This window comes from Triticum urartu, chromosome 7A (assembly GCF_056163025.1).
Source record: "Triticum urartu cultivar PI428250 chromosome 7A, HENAU_Tu73, whole genome shotgun sequence".
Classification (NCBI taxonomy): Eukaryota; Viridiplantae; Streptophyta; class Magnoliopsida; order Poales; family Poaceae; genus Triticum; species Triticum urartu.
Window position 1 is genome coordinate 45,209,039 of NC_141879.1, and position 16,928 is coordinate 45,225,966.

The 16,928-nt window shown below is 43.0% G+C and overlaps 2 protein-coding genes across 5 annotated transcripts; both read right to left on the reverse strand.

Moving 5' to 3' along the window:
- Nucleotides 1-1,588: 1,588 nt before the first annotated feature.
- LOC125518254 (uncharacterized) lies at nucleotides 1,589-16,147 on the reverse strand. Of its 4 annotated transcripts, none has more exons than XM_087536483.1 (4): nucleotides 4,332-4,967; nucleotides 3,313-3,527; nucleotides 2,550-3,222; nucleotides 1,589-2,299 (listed from the first exon to the last, which is right to left on the reverse strand). In XM_087536483.1, the coding sequence occupies exons 1-3, from the start codon at nucleotides 4,711-4,713 to the stop codon at nucleotides 2,566-2,568; spliced, it is 1,254 nt and encodes a 417-aa protein (XP_087392609.1). In that variant the 5' UTR covers nucleotides 4,714-4,967; the 3' UTR covers nucleotides 1,589-2,299; nucleotides 2,550-2,565. The 4 variants fall into 4 exon arrangements, with proteins under 4 accessions (XP_087392609.1, XP_087392611.1, XP_087392610.1 ...); XM_087536485.1 differs by lacking the exon at nucleotides 1,589-2,299 and having other exon boundaries at nucleotides 2,505-2,661; nucleotides 2,772-3,222; nucleotides 4,332-4,966; XM_087536484.1 differs by lacking the exons at nucleotides 1,589-2,299; nucleotides 4,332-4,967 and adding an exon at nucleotides 15,542-16,147 and having other exon boundaries at nucleotides 2,505-3,222.
- Nucleotides 9,687-15,326, reverse strand: LOC147957534 (histone H3.3-like). Its single transcript, XM_087536985.1, has 3 exons — nucleotides 15,318-15,326; nucleotides 10,241-10,264; nucleotides 9,687-10,142 (listed from the first exon to the last, which is right to left on the reverse strand). The coding sequence occupies exons 1-3, from the start codon at nucleotides 15,324-15,326 to the stop codon at nucleotides 9,804-9,806; spliced, it is 372 nt and encodes a 123-aa protein (XP_087393111.1). The 3' UTR covers nucleotides 9,687-9,803.
- Nucleotides 16,148-16,928: the final 781 nt, after the last annotated feature.

Below are 16,928 nucleotides of genomic sequence, written 5' to 3' on the forward strand. Positions count from 1 at the left end.
ATGGGACTCTCCTTTGCGTGGATGGCAAGCCTAGCGTCCAGATGTATAATTTCCTTTCTCTGTAAACCGACTCTGTACAACCCTAGGCCCCTCCGGTGTCTATATAAACCGGAGGGTTTTAGTCTATAGAGGCTATCAGAAATCATATAGACGTCTAGGGTTTAGCCATTACGATCTCGAGGTAGATCAACTCTTGTAACCCCTATACTCATCAAATACAATCTAGCAGGACGTGGGGTTTTACCTCCATTAAGAGGGCCGGAACCTGGGTAAACATCGTGTCTCCCCTGTCTCCTGTTACCTTCGATCCTCAGACGCACAGTTCGGGACCCCCTACCCGAGATCGGCCGGTTTTGACAGCTACAGTTTCCTTACTAGTGTTCTACCCAGGTTGCCAGCCGTTGTCGTCACCGAAATCGAGCTCAACCGCCTCTTCACTATTGGAAGAGGAAGAAGATGATGATGACTTTGAAATGGTCGTTGGCATCTTCAACGATGATATTCTGCAGCCGAGGAGAGGATTGCAGTTCGACCGCATACACCTCAACCGCGATAGAGTGCAAGGCTTTGCCAATATTATGAGAGATTATTTTGACCCTAATCCAACCTTTTCGCAGAAGTATTTTCTCCGTCGATTTCGAATGCATGCAAGTCTCTTTCTCACCATTGCAAAACTTGTGGAGAAGCATGATGATTGGTTCAAGCTGAGGAGGACTGCATGCAAAGAGATAAGTCCAAGCCCTTTGATGAAGTGTATCACGGTTGTTCGAGTTCTAACCTACGGGTGTTTTACCGATGCCATTGATGACTGTGTCTGCATCGGGGAAGATACAATCTTGGAGGTTGGTCGAAGACACACAAGACCGTGATTGATATCTTTGAGGCAGAGTACTTAAGGGCATCCAACGTTGGAGACACCGAGAGGCTATTGGCATCGAGTGAAGAAAGTGGATGGTTTGGGATGCTAGGATCAATTGACTGCATGCAGTGGAGATCGAAGAATAATACTTCCGGGTGGAAAGTTCAGTACAGAGGCCACTGCAACAATCCAACAATCATTCTCAAGGCTGTTGCATTGGAGGATATATGAATTTGACACTCATCCTTTGGATTGCTTGGCTCTCATAATGACCTGAACGTGTTGCTGAGATCACAACTGCTCGCTAAACTTGTTGTCAGAGAGGCTCTTCCTTGCAACTATAAGGTCAATGGTTGTGAGTACACGATGGGTTACAACCTTAGGGATGGCATCAATCCTCCATGGGCCACATTTTTCAAAGCAATCCCACGTCCAAAAGGTAACAAAAGATCTCACTTTGCAATACATCAAGAGCCGACTAGAAAGGATGTGGAAAGAGCTTTCGTTGTGCTGCTCGTTGGATGCTGCAATGACACGGGAAAAGGATCAATCAAGCATCAAGCATTTGATAAAAGAGACAATGGGTGGGGCTGTATTCTGATCTCTTTCTCATTATTTTTCTGTCTTAACTCTATATTACAGGGCTTTATTTTATTTTTATTTTATATATCTCGTGTCCCCGAATGCGTATCCCCCTCTTTCCACCCCCGTGTCCCTGCTTTTTAGCTCTTTGCCAGCGGAAGCACAACAACTGCACTGTAGATTCAAAGATAATATAGTGCCGTAGAAAAAACTATATGTAGTAGTTTTTTCTACCACACATTAAGAATCCAAGCTGGGGACAAGCCTTCGACTTTGGCACCACGCGTGGACGAGGGAGGGGATGGCGACCCTGGCCCTGACAGCGAGGCACTCGGGCTCTGGCTGCTGTGCTTCAATTGAGCGATATGATGGCGGCCATGGGCCAGGCGGTGGGGCGTTGGTGCTCCGGCAGCGTTGCATCCCGTCCGGCGAGCACATACACACAACACACCCACGAGTACGCACACAACACACATGCACACCAGGGAGGAATGCCACTTTTGGGGCGCACTGGTACGGGTGGTCCTCAACGTGAGGCACCATGTATGCCCGCGAGAAGAGGTCCTTGTCCCTCAGCTAGAGGGAGTGCATTCCATCAAGCAGCTCGTGTGCGATGCTCCGGCGTGCACGGCAGCTGCAGCAGCACACCGACAGACATAGTGGCGCCCGGCAGCAACATCCCACGCCACCCCTCCTTTGGCACCTCCCACGTGTCCTACTTGCCGTTGTCCACCCGCGTTGGAGCAACAACTTCCATAGGTGGAGGGGCGGCAACGACGATCTCTCCAACAGGCTTCATGAAGGCAGCGGAGGTCGTCCGAATGGCAGGAGCAGTGGACCAGTGCGCCGGACGGTTTACTGCTGAAAAAAAGACTAAGTGACAAAAACCAGAGAATGAAAAACCTCAAAGGTGGCACGACCAATCAGCACTAACACTGAGGAAAATACTAAATGGGGTAAAATGTGGCACGAGTTTGCTTAAATGTGGTATAAATGAAGTAATATTTGTCACAAACGATGAAACTTGCGGGTAAAAGAGTGAAAATAACTCTAAATTAATCAATTCTAACTAAGAAGACACTTCTATATGGAAGTATATTGTACAAACCTTGCACATATAAATCTTACTGACATGGTTCACACAAGCTAGACCATGTGACCTTCACTGACATTACAAGACCGTACAAATTACTTGAATGTTTTGTCGAGCTTCCACTCTTCTGCGGTTTAAACCACACGGTGTCAGACATAATATCGTCAATGTCGTAATGAAAATATCCAGGAATTTTCGAATCACCAACAACGCCATCAGGATAGCAATTATCATCACCTGAGTGACTGTTGTACGTGTACAAGTCTATAGTCAAATTCTTGGTGTAATCCACACAAACTGTGACCGATGGCAGCCTGCAAACACTCAACTTGCCATTGAAGACTGAGAAAGCACCCCCTTGCATGGTACGATAGACCGCAGTTATTGTAAGTGAATCAAACAAATTGTCCCCAAGATGATGCACCTCAAACTCCAACACAGCCAACACGGCCTTTGGGATAGAAGCCATTCTTAGATCGATGCTGCCGTGGTGGCCAGTGTTAATGTGCCAATGGAGCCTTTCATATTCTGCATAGAAAGATGGAGCATAGACCGAATATCCATCTATTAACACCTTATCATCTTCACCTTCTTCGTCTTTAATTAGCAAACGGTATTCAATTAGCACAAGCCCAACCGCATAGATGCCTTGATGTGGGTAAAGTAGAGGTTGAAGCTTACAAGAGCCCTGTATATTGTATAGTTAGACATATATCCTGCAGGTTTCTTCAATAATCTTCAATAAAGAGACAATAAGAAAAGGTACAACATAACTCACCGGCTTAAGCTTACATGGTTTGTCTCTAGAGTATTCAAATACATAGTTGCGTAGTTGGTTGTTTCGTACATCCCGGAATGCAAACATACCGTAGACCTCTAACGCGGCATCATGAGGAGACGATAAATTCAAACTAAACACTTGGATAGCCCGTCGACAAGGTTCATTCTCCCTTTTGTCAACCCAACGGTTTTCCGATCTTGGCAATGGAGGCACTGCAGGCAATATGAAAACAAATCATTAGATATCAAAAGTTGCACAGGAAATACATGGATAACGTCATGTAGATTAGATTCCGCAAAAAAAAACGTCATATAGATTAGAACTTGGGAATCTTACAAATAGAACCCGAGGAAGACTTCTCTCCATTTTTCTCTTTACACATGCTTAGGTATTTATTTTTATGACTTATATGGAACTCCCTTCCCTTGGTTCACAAGCAAATCATTGGACATGGTGTATAAATAGAAAATGTGACTTGCTCGAGATTCAAATGGCCATGCACATGCAAACTTTTTTTCACTTTTTTTTTATATAAAGGTATACCGTCAAACTTCCTAAAATTTTGCCACCGGTACAAGCATATTTGAGGATGCATGATAGGTCAGTTGGTTCCAGGATTCAAAACTAAGTGGATTGATAAAAAAACGGAAGAAATGTATCTGAAGGATAAGGTGCTTGCCACATCTGTCATAACAAAACAAATTTTTCATAAGATTGGACTGAATCAAGTTTGGAATTGCATGCCAAATAAACCACAAGAAAAGTATTACATATGATTTTCGATCCTGCAAATCAAAATAAGAAAAGAAATTCTAACAAACAGTATCTATAAAAAATTCTACTTATGAACCAACAGGCGCTTGATGTTTAGAAATTGACCGCCAATCTGTCAGGCTGTGATGTGTTCTAGAATCTTTGGGTTCAAATTATATAAAATATAGTCACCATATATTCTTAAAACAAAGTGGATTCGCAAAATAAAAACCACATAATTGCAATTAAGCGTGGCCACTTACGCAAGCTTTGAGCAGATAACAGTGTTGGATCGAGCTGACACGGGCCCTCGACCTGAAGAGACCCCTCCCAGATCCCCCGCGGTCTCTTGGCGCAGGACCTGGTCGGCGGAAACCGCATCTGATTCTCCCACCTCTCCTCCATGTCGGCGACGTAATAAGGGTTCCCGTCCTCGTAGTAGAAGGTATACCCGTATCCCCAAGAACCACCATAGTGGAGCTCCTCTTCTTCTTGGTCTGATTCGTAGTACTCGTAATCGCCTTCGTCGTCTCGCTCTTGCTGTTCCTGCAGGATGGAGTCCAGCTCCCTGTCCCACAGCCAGGTGCCGAGCACCTCATCCTCTAGCTTCTTTCTCAGGGCCGCCATGTCCAGATCCGGCTCCATGGCCGCCGAGGCGCCGCGAGATCGATCCGCGAGACAGATTTACAGGGGACAAAAGGGAGGAACTGACCTTCTCCTCCACCCTCCGTGATCTCCTTCCTCCGCCGACACGGACGGATCGAGAGGCGATTTTCCGGCGGGCGCCGAGGCGATCTCCCTCGATGAACGGCCGCCGCCGAGGCGATCTCCTTCCTCGCGGACGCGACTTCGCTGCTGACTCTTTGCAACAGCGGCTACTGGGCTTTCTACTTTTCAACCCGGGCGGGGGTCTAATGGGCTTTCTACTAGTACTATTATTTTACGTGATAGTCAGGCCGAAATTGAATATATATTTTTACGATCATGTTTATTTTTTTTCAACATAACTAACTTTATTCCTCATATAATAGCCATGCCATTTACAATAAAATCATGTTTTTCCATAAAAAACAATAAAAATCATGTGATTCTAAGAAAAAAAATCATGTTTCTCAGTCAATGTGCGGGTACACTAAAAAAAGTCAATATGCGGCTAGTAGCTTCATGGTGGCAGAGGTTTGCAAGGGTTGGCATGGTGGTGAGAGATCATGAGGGATCGGTGCTCATTTCTTCATGGTCTGCACAAATGTCGAGGAAATAGAACCGCGAGCTTGTTTAGTGGGATTGTATATTGCAGTTTCACCGCATAAGCCCGTCATTTTGGAGACTAACTGTTTGTTTACAAAAATATATTTGTCTAATAATGTTTTGTATAACTCAGCCCTCGTGGATTTAAAGAGGGAAGCCTTAGGTGTCCCTCAACTTATTCCACAATGTAACATGGCATGGATTACTAGGGACAAGAACAAAGTGGGCCATTAGATTGCTAAATTTCGTCTTGATTCTAGATTGGGTGGATTAATTTTAGCAGAGTGTACCATCCTGCGAAACGGATTCTATACGAACGGTTGTATTAAAGTTTATTAATTAATATGTGAATGGGTTTAAAAATGTTTATCAATTAATAAAAGCAGTAAAGTGAAGCTTTTTAAAATATTTTTGTCACTAACTCATTGAGGTAATCTTGATAAAACTTTCTAGATGCCTCCAACTCCCAATTTGATCTGAACTCTAATTTTAGCTAATCCAACAAGTTTACACTGTCACAACACATTTCTTGTGTACTAACTGTAAACCTTCGTAGCAACAGGACAAAACTAAGTGAAACCACTTCACATTGTAGCAAACAATAGAATCACTGAAGAAAATAGTGAGGTGTCAGAATTGATCTTAATCTACAAGAGGCCGGTCAATGGCTGAAATGATTTTGAGCAATCATAGCCACTATAATAGCCTTAAGGGTGAGTATGTGTCTTGTGAGTGGAGAGGGGGCGGGGGCGGGGCAATGGGACGCATTTAAAAGGCAGTTCGGTGAAAGTGGGATTTGAGGAGCATGCCACCAACCATAAGGGTGGGATTTGAGGAGCATGCCACCAACCATAAGGGGCAGTGCATGTTCTTGTCAGTTGGCCGATATAAATGTTTGAATCAGGGTAACATGAGTTTAAATTCTGAGATTATACATTATTACTAGTACTATGGTAGATTGGGAAGATCATTCATACTACATACTATTGGGGTTGATGTCAAGACGCTAGAGACATGCATTCTACGCAAGACAACTCCAATTATCCTCACAAGCTGGGATCCGGCTTGCCTGCTCTCTCCCCGTGCTCCCATCCGTACTCCCATTTCATCCTACGACTATCTTTTTTCTTTTTTTTCTTTCTAATCTAGTCGTCACCCCCCTGATTTTAAGAGGATGGGGTCAGGACTTATTTTGTTCCAATCAAATAAAGCCACGTACGCGGGAGCATGGATAGGCACATGCGTGGGGAGCAGACAAGTCTCGTCCCACAAGCTGCGCACGCCGTGCCATGCATTGGGTTATCTGGGAGCAACGAAAAAATATTAGCATTTCCATGGGTGGTTGTTAAATCCATCTCAACTGAAGCTCGTGCACTTCTATGGATGCCACTACTAGAATCGTCTTGATTACTTTGTTACACTTGAAAAATACAAAACACTCTGCAAAGGCCAACCTTTGCCGGTTGTTTCTTACAAAGCACTCTGGCATTTTCTTTCTTTCTTTATCTCTCGTTTTCTTTATTTTCTTCATTTCTCTTTTATTTTCTTCATTTTTCTTTTATTTTCTATCTTTTATATTTTTTTCTTTTTCTTCTCCTTTTCTAGACATTTAATAGATATAGTTCAAATGAAATTTGAATTGTAAGTGCATGAAAACGTTGGCAAAAATGGGTTGAAGTACTAAATTTGAATCAAAAGGAGTATTGAAATAAACGTTAATGCACCATTCATCTATCTACTATGACTAAGCTCCATATGGGAAATTAATCGGCAGGTGCATCAGTCTCGTGCACGCTCTCATCACCTAACAAAAAATTAATGCCATCATGTAACACTGGTGGGTCAACAATTTCTTTTCTTAAGAAGCTCTCACATTCAAGTGAGGTGTTCAATTTTGAATCTGGTTCACGATTTTGACCGGTCAATGATTTTGGATGGTTAGGAGGCATGATTTTGACCAGTCAATGATTTTGGATAGTTAGGAGGACATTGGTATTCCCAGCCCACCAGAGTTCAAGTCCTGGAACTGACATTAGTGCTCGTATTTTTCTGGATTTATTTCAGGCCTTTTAGCAATGTGCGTTCAGTGGGAGGAGACGTTCCCATTGACTACGCATGCGTCTGTGGCAACTTCATCAATCTCAAGATGAAGTGCCGCTCTATCTCTCAGAGGTGCTCATTGGGATAGAGTGTGGGTGCATGCATTATAAGGGATGAGTGTATGTGTGTGTATATGAGCGTCTGCGTCTGTGTTAAAAAAATTGAGAGGTGATTTTTTTGTGAGGGAAACCCACTATGATCAAATGAAGAGCGGTCTTTTTTGGTTCTTTCATTTCTTTATCACACTAGGTGAAAGTTTAGAAGTATCTCCAAATCTTCTACTAAAATACAAAATGTTGAAAAATCAGTTTTTTTTGCAACATGCATCCATGTTATATACAACACATAGTCCTCCAAATTTGACTGTGAATAGACTCAAATGCATTGTGTTCTATATCAACGTCTTTCCGTTGCACACACGGTAGATTATTACTTCCTCCTGTTCTTTTTACTTTGGATATTATCTAAAGTCAAACTTTATAAAGGTTGACCATATATTTATATAAGAAATATCAACATGTAAAAAACAGAAGTTATACAATTTAAAAATTAAACTCATGGCGCACCTAATGATATTAATTTTATATATCAAATGTTGATATTTTTTGCATCAGAGGGTATCTTAGAGCATCTTTAGTAGCAGACCCTTTAAAATCGCAAACTGTAAAACTAGGATACAGATAAAAAAATTACATTTTAAGGGTTCATTTTAGCTACAGCCGACCAGATACTGTAAAAGAAACTGTAAAAGTAGGATAAAGAGCTCATTCCTCTAGTTCGGTTGCTGCTCGTTCCCTAGCCGGCCGCGCCAGCCATGCCCAACCCCGTCGACCGCGCCCGTCCCTGCCAGGCGCACTTCATCACCATGCCGGCCGCGCCCCGTCGCCCGCCGTCCCCGCCTTGCTCTATTGCCAGCCGCGCTAGGCTAGCCGTGCCCCTTTGCGTGCCATGCCGGGAGGATTCCGGCGGCCAGGCTGAGGTCATGGAAGGTCACAGCGATGTCAAGTTCGTCCAACTCGAACTGGCGGTGATCAATTGCGGCGTCTAACGAGCTTTTCCGGGGTGTGGTGATGAATTCCGACAAGTTTAGGACGGATTCCGGCAAACTTCGCGACGACGTGTTTGCTCCAACGAGGTTTGGCCAGTACACGGGTCCCCTTCAGTTTGGCCTTCCAACCTTCAAAGATAAAGGTTTCGGGTATGCATTTTCGGCTGTCCTTAAAAAATTTATGGGCTGAACCACTTTTACGGTTCGGACATTTTTTTTGACCATGCAAAGGTTATGACAGTATGACCAGTTATACAGGGTCTGCTCTTGCTCAAAAAAATACAGGGTCTGCTAGAGATGCTCTTAATACGTGGAGCCAATATAATACAGCCATAAAGGCCACAAAGAAATGCTGATTGAACATTTATATTATCCATTTCTCAATCCAGTTCTTGATGCTGACCACAAAGAAATGCCGATTGAACATTTATATTGTTCATTTCTCAATCCAGTTCTTGATGCCACTTCGCAGCATCTTGCATTTGATTATTAGTATGTACAATAATAAATTTGTGAAAAATACTTTTTAAGAGAAATCTACGTGTGGCGTTTTGGCGGCTCTAGATCTGATCATTTTTTGAAAGAAAAAATGAGCGTGCAGATTCTTCTTAAGACAAATCAACACGAATTATTACACTTTCTCGATTAATTTTTTTTACTGAGTCGATCTGTATGTTTTTGACAAAAGAATAGAAGGGATACAGTGCAGCCATTTTGAACATCACACGCCATAACTTCTCTAGCTGCGGACAGCACAACCTTAATGGGATTTTGCACAATTAGCACGAAGCTCAACATACTCCATTTGACAGCTGACCAGCGACCACGAAACATTATTCAAATTTTTATCAGTAGTAAGGAAGTATTCAAACTCTTGGCAGAAACCACAATGCTGCCGTGTCGAACAATAAGAAACAAGGGCCATAAGCATCATCATCATGTCGAACTCGCCATGAACAGACGTTTGTGTCGGTGTCACCGACGACAGAACACGTAGCCCACACGGCAACCATCAACAGCACGACCCAAACCAAAACAACGCAAAAAAACAGCAATTGGTCGCACAACAAATCAAGATAGAATACCACGATGGGATCAAGGACACGACAACAACAGAGTTGCTGCTACCAACAATAGTTGTGAGGTCGTCAACATACGTTTGCTTCATCGCAAACCAAAAGTAACATCATCACATATCAAGTTCGTCTTACTCATACCAACAACCATATTTCTTCCACAGAAAACAAGAGAGACCTAGCACGGCAATTAGGAACAAACTACAACCGGAAGCAACACATTCCACTTCCGATCCACTAACGGCGTTGACGGGGAGGACGGCTTAGGCCCTTTCGCCATGGATGCGGCGGGCGAGCTGGATGTCCTTGGGCATGATGGTGACGCGCTTGGCGTGGATGGCGCACAGGTTGGTGTCCTCGAAGAGTCCCACCAGGTACGCCTCGGCCGCCTCCTGGAGGGCCAGCACTGCGTGGCTCTGGAAGCGGAGGTCGGTCTTGAAGTCCTGGGCGATCTCCCTCACCAGGCGCTGGAAGGGCAGCTTGCGGATCAGCAGCTCCGTGCTCTTCTGGTACTTGCGGATCTCACGGAGCGCCACGGTCCTGGGCCTGTAGCGGTGGGGCTTCTTCACGCCGCCGGTCGTCGGCGCCGACTTCCTCGCGGCCTGCAATCACACACGCGGAATCACCATCAGCAAACAACATCGAACAGATCTGGACAAGGGAAAGAGGAAGGGGGACGAGAGAAGGGGGGCGGACGCACCTTGGTGGCGAGCTGCTTTCGGGGCTGATCAATGATTGAGACTAAGCTTAATTATGTTCCATCTGAAAAAAGATAGGAATAATTTTAAATTTTCGTATTGTTTTTACAGTGTGATGATGACGTTAATTGTTGCTGCTCTACTTTGCATACATCAATTTATTTTCAGATTCTTGGCTTTGTAACACGTTGAGAGGGAGTATAACATCATGGCCGATGCTATATTGTAGTAGTAATTCCAGTCAAGGCATGATTATATTACTGGAGGATGTTGAACTCAACAGGTCATACTCTTATTGATTCCTTAGGATCCTCTATTTGTCGAGAGCCCAACGGTCATGAAATCAACTACGGGTGATTTTAATCTATGCATCCTCAGGTCTGGGGAAATTTGATAATGGAAGCCTTCACCGTGGAGGATTTCCCAGAGAATATATGGGTGTTAATTACAAGGCTTAGCAGAACTGTTCAGGGTGTGTGAGCACAACAAAACACGGCAACTTCTTGATGGCAACTGTGAAATCAACATAAAAGGTATATTTCCTTTATCAACTACTTGTAATAATGTACGTGCAATGCACGTTTATATTAGGTAAGATATTAGTTGCACGTTATATTAGGTAAGATATATTTGTTGCATGTTGGTATTTGGTAAGATATTAATTACTTTTTCACGGGAATGGTAGGATACTAATTACATGGCAGATTTCAAGGGATAGCGTTGACGGGTAGGATATTAGTTGCACGTTATATTAGGTAAGATATATCTGTTGCATGTTGGTATTTGGTAAGATATTAATTACTTTTTCACGGGAATGGTAGGATACTAATTATATGGCAGATTTCAAGGGATAGCATTGACTCAAAATGTGTTTATAATCAATGGCAGTGGTGGGTAATTAGAGCGGTTAACGTGTTTGGTGCTTAACATTGGAGCGATTTGAACCGCTAGATAACATGATTTGACGGTCGAGATGGTTTGGATTTGCCCATTTGGGTTTTTTTATTGGTATAGATTAATCTTAAGTCTATATTCACGAAGAGTAATACCTTGTTCCATCCAAAGGTGGCATAAAAGGCAAAGTGCTGATGGGACACAATAGATGCCTGGTTTTTACTGAAGCTACAATTTATTTTTATTTTTGCGTTGTGAAGCTCCAGTTTATACTATAAAACGTGTGTGGAAGAATGAAAGCTGAGGTGTCATTTTATTCATGTTTGCTTTGAAATACTCCTATATATTTGGCAGAACAATCAGCTCAAGTATAAACAGAAAACACGGGATGTGCTACAACAGAAATTATTGACTATGTGGCGGCATAGAATATTCCAATTTTGTTCAAAATTTCTTTCCCCAATTTTATGTCTAGGCTTTCAATGTAATGGTTGATGAACAAAAAATATTGCAAAGTTATAAAGTATAACTACTGCAGCTATCAATAATTATATATTTGGTCCGTGTCCTTTTACCTCGTGAAAGATAGAGAATTTGTAGGTAGCTTCGGTTGAGGGAGCAGACTTGCACTCACCAAATGTGCTATAAAATGTCCAATTCATGTGGTGTGAATTACTCTGAATATATATGGAGTACTCGGTATTCTCTCTCTCCCTCCCCCTCTCTCTCTCTCTCTCTCCGCGCCCGTCGGGGAATAAAGTGACGATTATTCTAAATATATAGGAAGATTAAGAAACAAGATCTCATAATTAACAAATACTCTAACCTGGTATGTTGCTTCTACTGTATGCTGATTCTTCAAGAGGTGTTCATCACTGTCAACATTTATCCATCAATCATTTGAAAAAAAAGATCGATAAGGCTCGAACCAGCTTCACACTATTCCCCTGCGCACTAACTAATGTTTTGTTTAATTAAAACCCTAAACCCAACTTCAAACTATTCCCCTGGATGCCAGCTAATTTTTAGTTCAAGTACTAAGATATTTATGTGTTAGTTCATGCAAATTTACAAGCATGTCTCATATCTTCGTATACTTATAGAAATTCCTATCATTTTATAGCAAAAATAGATGAGCGCGGCAACGCGCGCCGTAATGGTCTAGTATGGTGTTATTTTACAACAAACTCTAGGGCTGTTTGTGACACTTATAGGAATATATAGCTCAATAGATTGATCGAAAAGGATAACTTTGAGGTGGCTTCGTACCCTACAAACCATTTCCTCTTATGTTCTCTCCTTGATAAGAATTTTGGAGTGATTCTTTGTCGCGCGTTGAGGGATTGTTATATGATTCAATTATGTTAGCACCGTTGAGAGATTGCATTAGTGAAAGTATTTGAACCTAGGCCTTATTTGTAAGCATTGCAATACTGTTCATGCTCCGTTTTGTCACTTGCTACCTTGCTGTTTTTATATTTTCATATTACAAAAACCTATATCTACTATCCATACTAAACTTCTATCACCATCTCTTCGCCGAACTAGTGCAACTATACAATTTGTCATTGTATTGGGTGTGTTTGGGACACAAGAGATTTCTTGTATTTGATTGCAGGTTATGAGAAAGACCATCTTCATCCTACACCTCCAACGGATTGATAAACCTTAGGTCATTCACTTGAGGCAAATTTATTGTTGTCCTACAAAAGTCTGCACTTGGAGGCCTAACATGAGTCTACAAGAATAAATTGTGTAGTAGACATCGACTTGTTGGGGAGGTTACGAGCACAACGCGGTGCTCGGATACGAGCGACAGAAGCTGTGTGCGCGGCGACGGGCTTTCGGCCAGAGCAGAACAAAGGTGACAACAGCGTTGCGACTGCAGATCGAGAGTGTCGAGAGAGGGGAAAAGATTGGGAGCTCACCTAGGGGGCACACGGTGGCCCGTTGGTGGCTTAGTAGCACAGATGGTGGCCGGATTCGACAAAGAACGTCGGTGACCGAAGGTTCAAGAGGATCTCGATCCGCTTGATGCAGGCATTCCCGACTCGAGCTGATCGTTGTAGACGAAGTAGAAGAGGCAGGCGAATCTCCTGGCGGGATCTTAGTTGATGGGGACGCCGGTGGCCATGTGAACGGAGGAGACCATGGCGATGGTGGCATTGGGGAGAATCGAGCGGTGCGAGGGAGAGGGGAAATTGAGCTAGGGTTTGTGCCGGGGGTTGGCCTTATGCTCCAAGAGAGCCGGGGGATGGCCGGCACGCCACATGGCGCGGCCATGGCCGGTGGATGCCTGCCGCGATCCCCCCTCCGCCGCGCATGAACAGGAGGTAGGGATGACACGTATGTGGGCTGGGCCGCCACTATAGTAGCAGGCCGAAGTGCACAATAGTTTTTCTCTTTTTCTTTTATTCTTTTCTGCTTCTTTTATTTCTTTGCTAGTTTGCATTTAAATTTAATACAAATGAATTTTGTTGATTATGAAACTTGGCACATAAATAGTAGTCAGTTTTTGAGCTAGCACAACAAGTCTCAATTTATTTTGAATATTTATTTAATATGAAAAGGCTTAATATAATGTTGCTAGTCCACTAAAATAATTACCAAGGGCGATTTGGGCCTCCAAATGGAGTTGATAATATTTTTACCGATACTTGGGGAATTTATGACATATTGTAAAGAATTTTGTTCAGTGTTTGAAGAGATAATAATTTGATTTGCAATTTAAATTTGACTTTGATTTTTATCAAGTGGCAATTTGGCTTAGTAAAACATGATGACATGGCATCACTAGCATGGGTTCATTATAGCTTAACTATTGGGGTGTTACAACCATGGACCGGCGACTTCCTGGTCGGGTACCGCCGACCCTAACATCTCTGCAATCAGTGCATCGTCAATGATATCCAGGAGCCCGAGCGCACACCAAACACTCTGTGCACAAGTGTAGGTAAATGACAAGTGATGAATATTCTACAGACCCGACCGACAAATAGGACATTATGGAGAGACGGGTATATGTCGCAATGCAAGGATCGCCATGCGAGGAACTGTACCATGCAGAGCCTTCCATAGGAACACCTTACTCTTACTTGGGATTTTTAACTTCCATAAGATGTCCCGCACCGGGTTCGGTGCAGCAGAGCCGGGAAAGTATCAAGTACTCCCACCCCTAGGGTGCTCCGGGTGCACCCATGCCGAAAAACATTTTTAAAATATTCAAAAAATTCTGAAAAAAATGCAGCACATCGATGGAACATCGATGTCTCTTGTCACAAAATTTCAAATAAAAATTCAAAACATTGCTCGAGATATAAAAATGACAAATTTGACGTCAATGTGATAATGGGCCAAATCTAAAGCCCAACTTATGTTATGTACAAAAACTTGTCATTTTTGTATCTCGAGCAATGTTTCGAATTTTGATATGAAATTTTGTGACAAGAGACATCGATGTTCCGTTAATGTGCTGTATTTTTTTCAGAATTTTTTGAACAATTTAAAAATGTTTTTCGGACATTTGGAGCACCGGGAGTATCCCAAGCCTAGGAGTACTAGATACTTTCCCCAGCAGAGCCTTGCTCACCTTCTCTTCCAGTTCGTGCGCCGAATATATGCTCCTATTCAATGTGACAGGCAGAGCGAACAGAGAATAAAAAAAAATGTTCTTATACGACACCACAAAATCTTCCTGCAATGTGGACTCAAAGGGATTGCAAGAATATTGTTTTGCATCAGTGGGTAAGAAAATATCTCTGTTCGTCCCAGCCACCATTATGTTGATCCATCAGATTGTCAGCAATATGCAGAACAGAATATGGTGGCCCCTCCTGGTAAAAACTTTCCTGGAGTGGCTATTTGGGATCCGATGGTCTTCCCAAATGTTAATTCTTTCTCTTCAGCCAACTCTCCGAATATGTCACACTTCATTAGAGGCACTGCAGGCAATATGAAAACAAATCATTAGATATCAAAAGTTGCACAGTAAATACATGGATAATGTCATATAGATTAGAACTTCGGAATCTTACAATATATAGAACCCGAGGAAGACTTCTCTCGATTTTTCTCTTTACACATGCTTAGGTATTTTTTTATGACTTATGGAACTCCCTTCCCTTGGTCCACAAGCAAATCATTGGACATGGCGTAGAAATAGAGAATATGACTTGCTCGAGATACAATCGCCATGCGCATGCAAATCTTTTTTTAACTTTATTTATAAAGGCATACCGTCAAACTTTCTAAAAAATTGCCACCGGTACAAACATATTTGAGATTGTGATGTTCTAGAATCTGTGGGTTCAAAACTTATAAAATGTACTAGTCATCATATGCTTAAAACGAAGTGGATTCATCAAAACATAAAAACTAGTACACAATTGCAATTAAGCGTGGCCACTTACGCAAGCTTTGCGCAGATAACAGAGTTGGATCAACTTGACACGGGCCCTCGACCTGAAGAGACCCCTCCCAGATCCCCCTTGATCTCTTGGCGCTGGACATGGTCGGAGGAAACCGCATCTGATTCTCCCACCTCTCCTCCATGTCGGCGACGTAATAAGGGTTCCCGTCCTCGTAGTAGAAGGTATACCCGTATCCCCAAGAACCACCATAGTGGAGCTCCTCTTCTTCTTGGTCTGATTCGTAGTACTCGTAATCGCCTTCGTCGTCTCGCTCTTGCTGTTCCTGCGCGATGGAGTCCAGCTCCCTGTCCCACAGCCAGGTACCGAGCACCTCATCCTCTAGCTTCTTTCTCAGGGCCGCCATGTCCAGATCCGGCTCCATGGCCGCCGAGGCGCCGCGAGATCGATCCGCGAGACGGATTTACAGGGGACCAAAGGGAGGAACTGACCTTCTCCTCCACCCTCCGTGATCTCCTTCCTCCGCCGACACGGACGGATCGAGAGGCGATTTTCCGGCGGGCGCCGAGGCGATCTCCCTCGATGAACGGCCGCCGCCAGGTGCGTGCGGGTGCTACTTCCTCGCGGACGCGACTTCGCTGCTGACTCTTTGCAACAGCGGCTACTGGGCTTTCTACTTTTCAACCCGGGCGGGGGGCTAACGGGCTTTCTACTAGTACTATTATTTTACGTGATAGTCAGGCCGAAATTGAATATATATTTTTACGATCATGTTTATTTTTTTTCAACATAACTAACTTTATTCCTCATATAATAGCCATGTCATTTACAATAAAATCATGTTTTTCCAAAAAAACAATAAAAATCATGTGATTCTAAGAAAAAAAATCATGTTTCTCAGTCAATGTGCGGGTACGCTAAAAAAAAGTCAATATGCGGCTAGTAGCTTCATGGTGGGCAGAGGTTTGCAAGGGTTGGCATGGTGGTGAGAGATCATGAGGGATCGGTGCTCATTTCTTCATGGTCTGCAGAAATGTCGAGGAAATAGAACCGCGAGCTTGTTTAGTGGGATTGTATATTGCAGTTTCACCGCATAAGCCCGTCATTTTGGAGACTAACTGTTTGTTTACAAAAATATATTTGTCTAATAATGTTTTGTATAACTCAGCCCTCGTGGATTTAAAGAGGGAAGCCTTAGGTGTCCCTCAACTTATTCCACAGTGTAACATGGCATGGATTACTAGGGACAAGAACAAAGTGGGCCATTAGATTGCTAAATTTCGTCTTGATTCTAGATTGGGTGGATTAATTTTAGCAGAGTGTACCATCGTGCGAAACGGATTCTATAACGAACGGTTGTATTAAAGTTTATTAATTAATATGTGAATGGGTTTAAAAATGTTTATCAATTAATAAAAGCAGTAAAGTG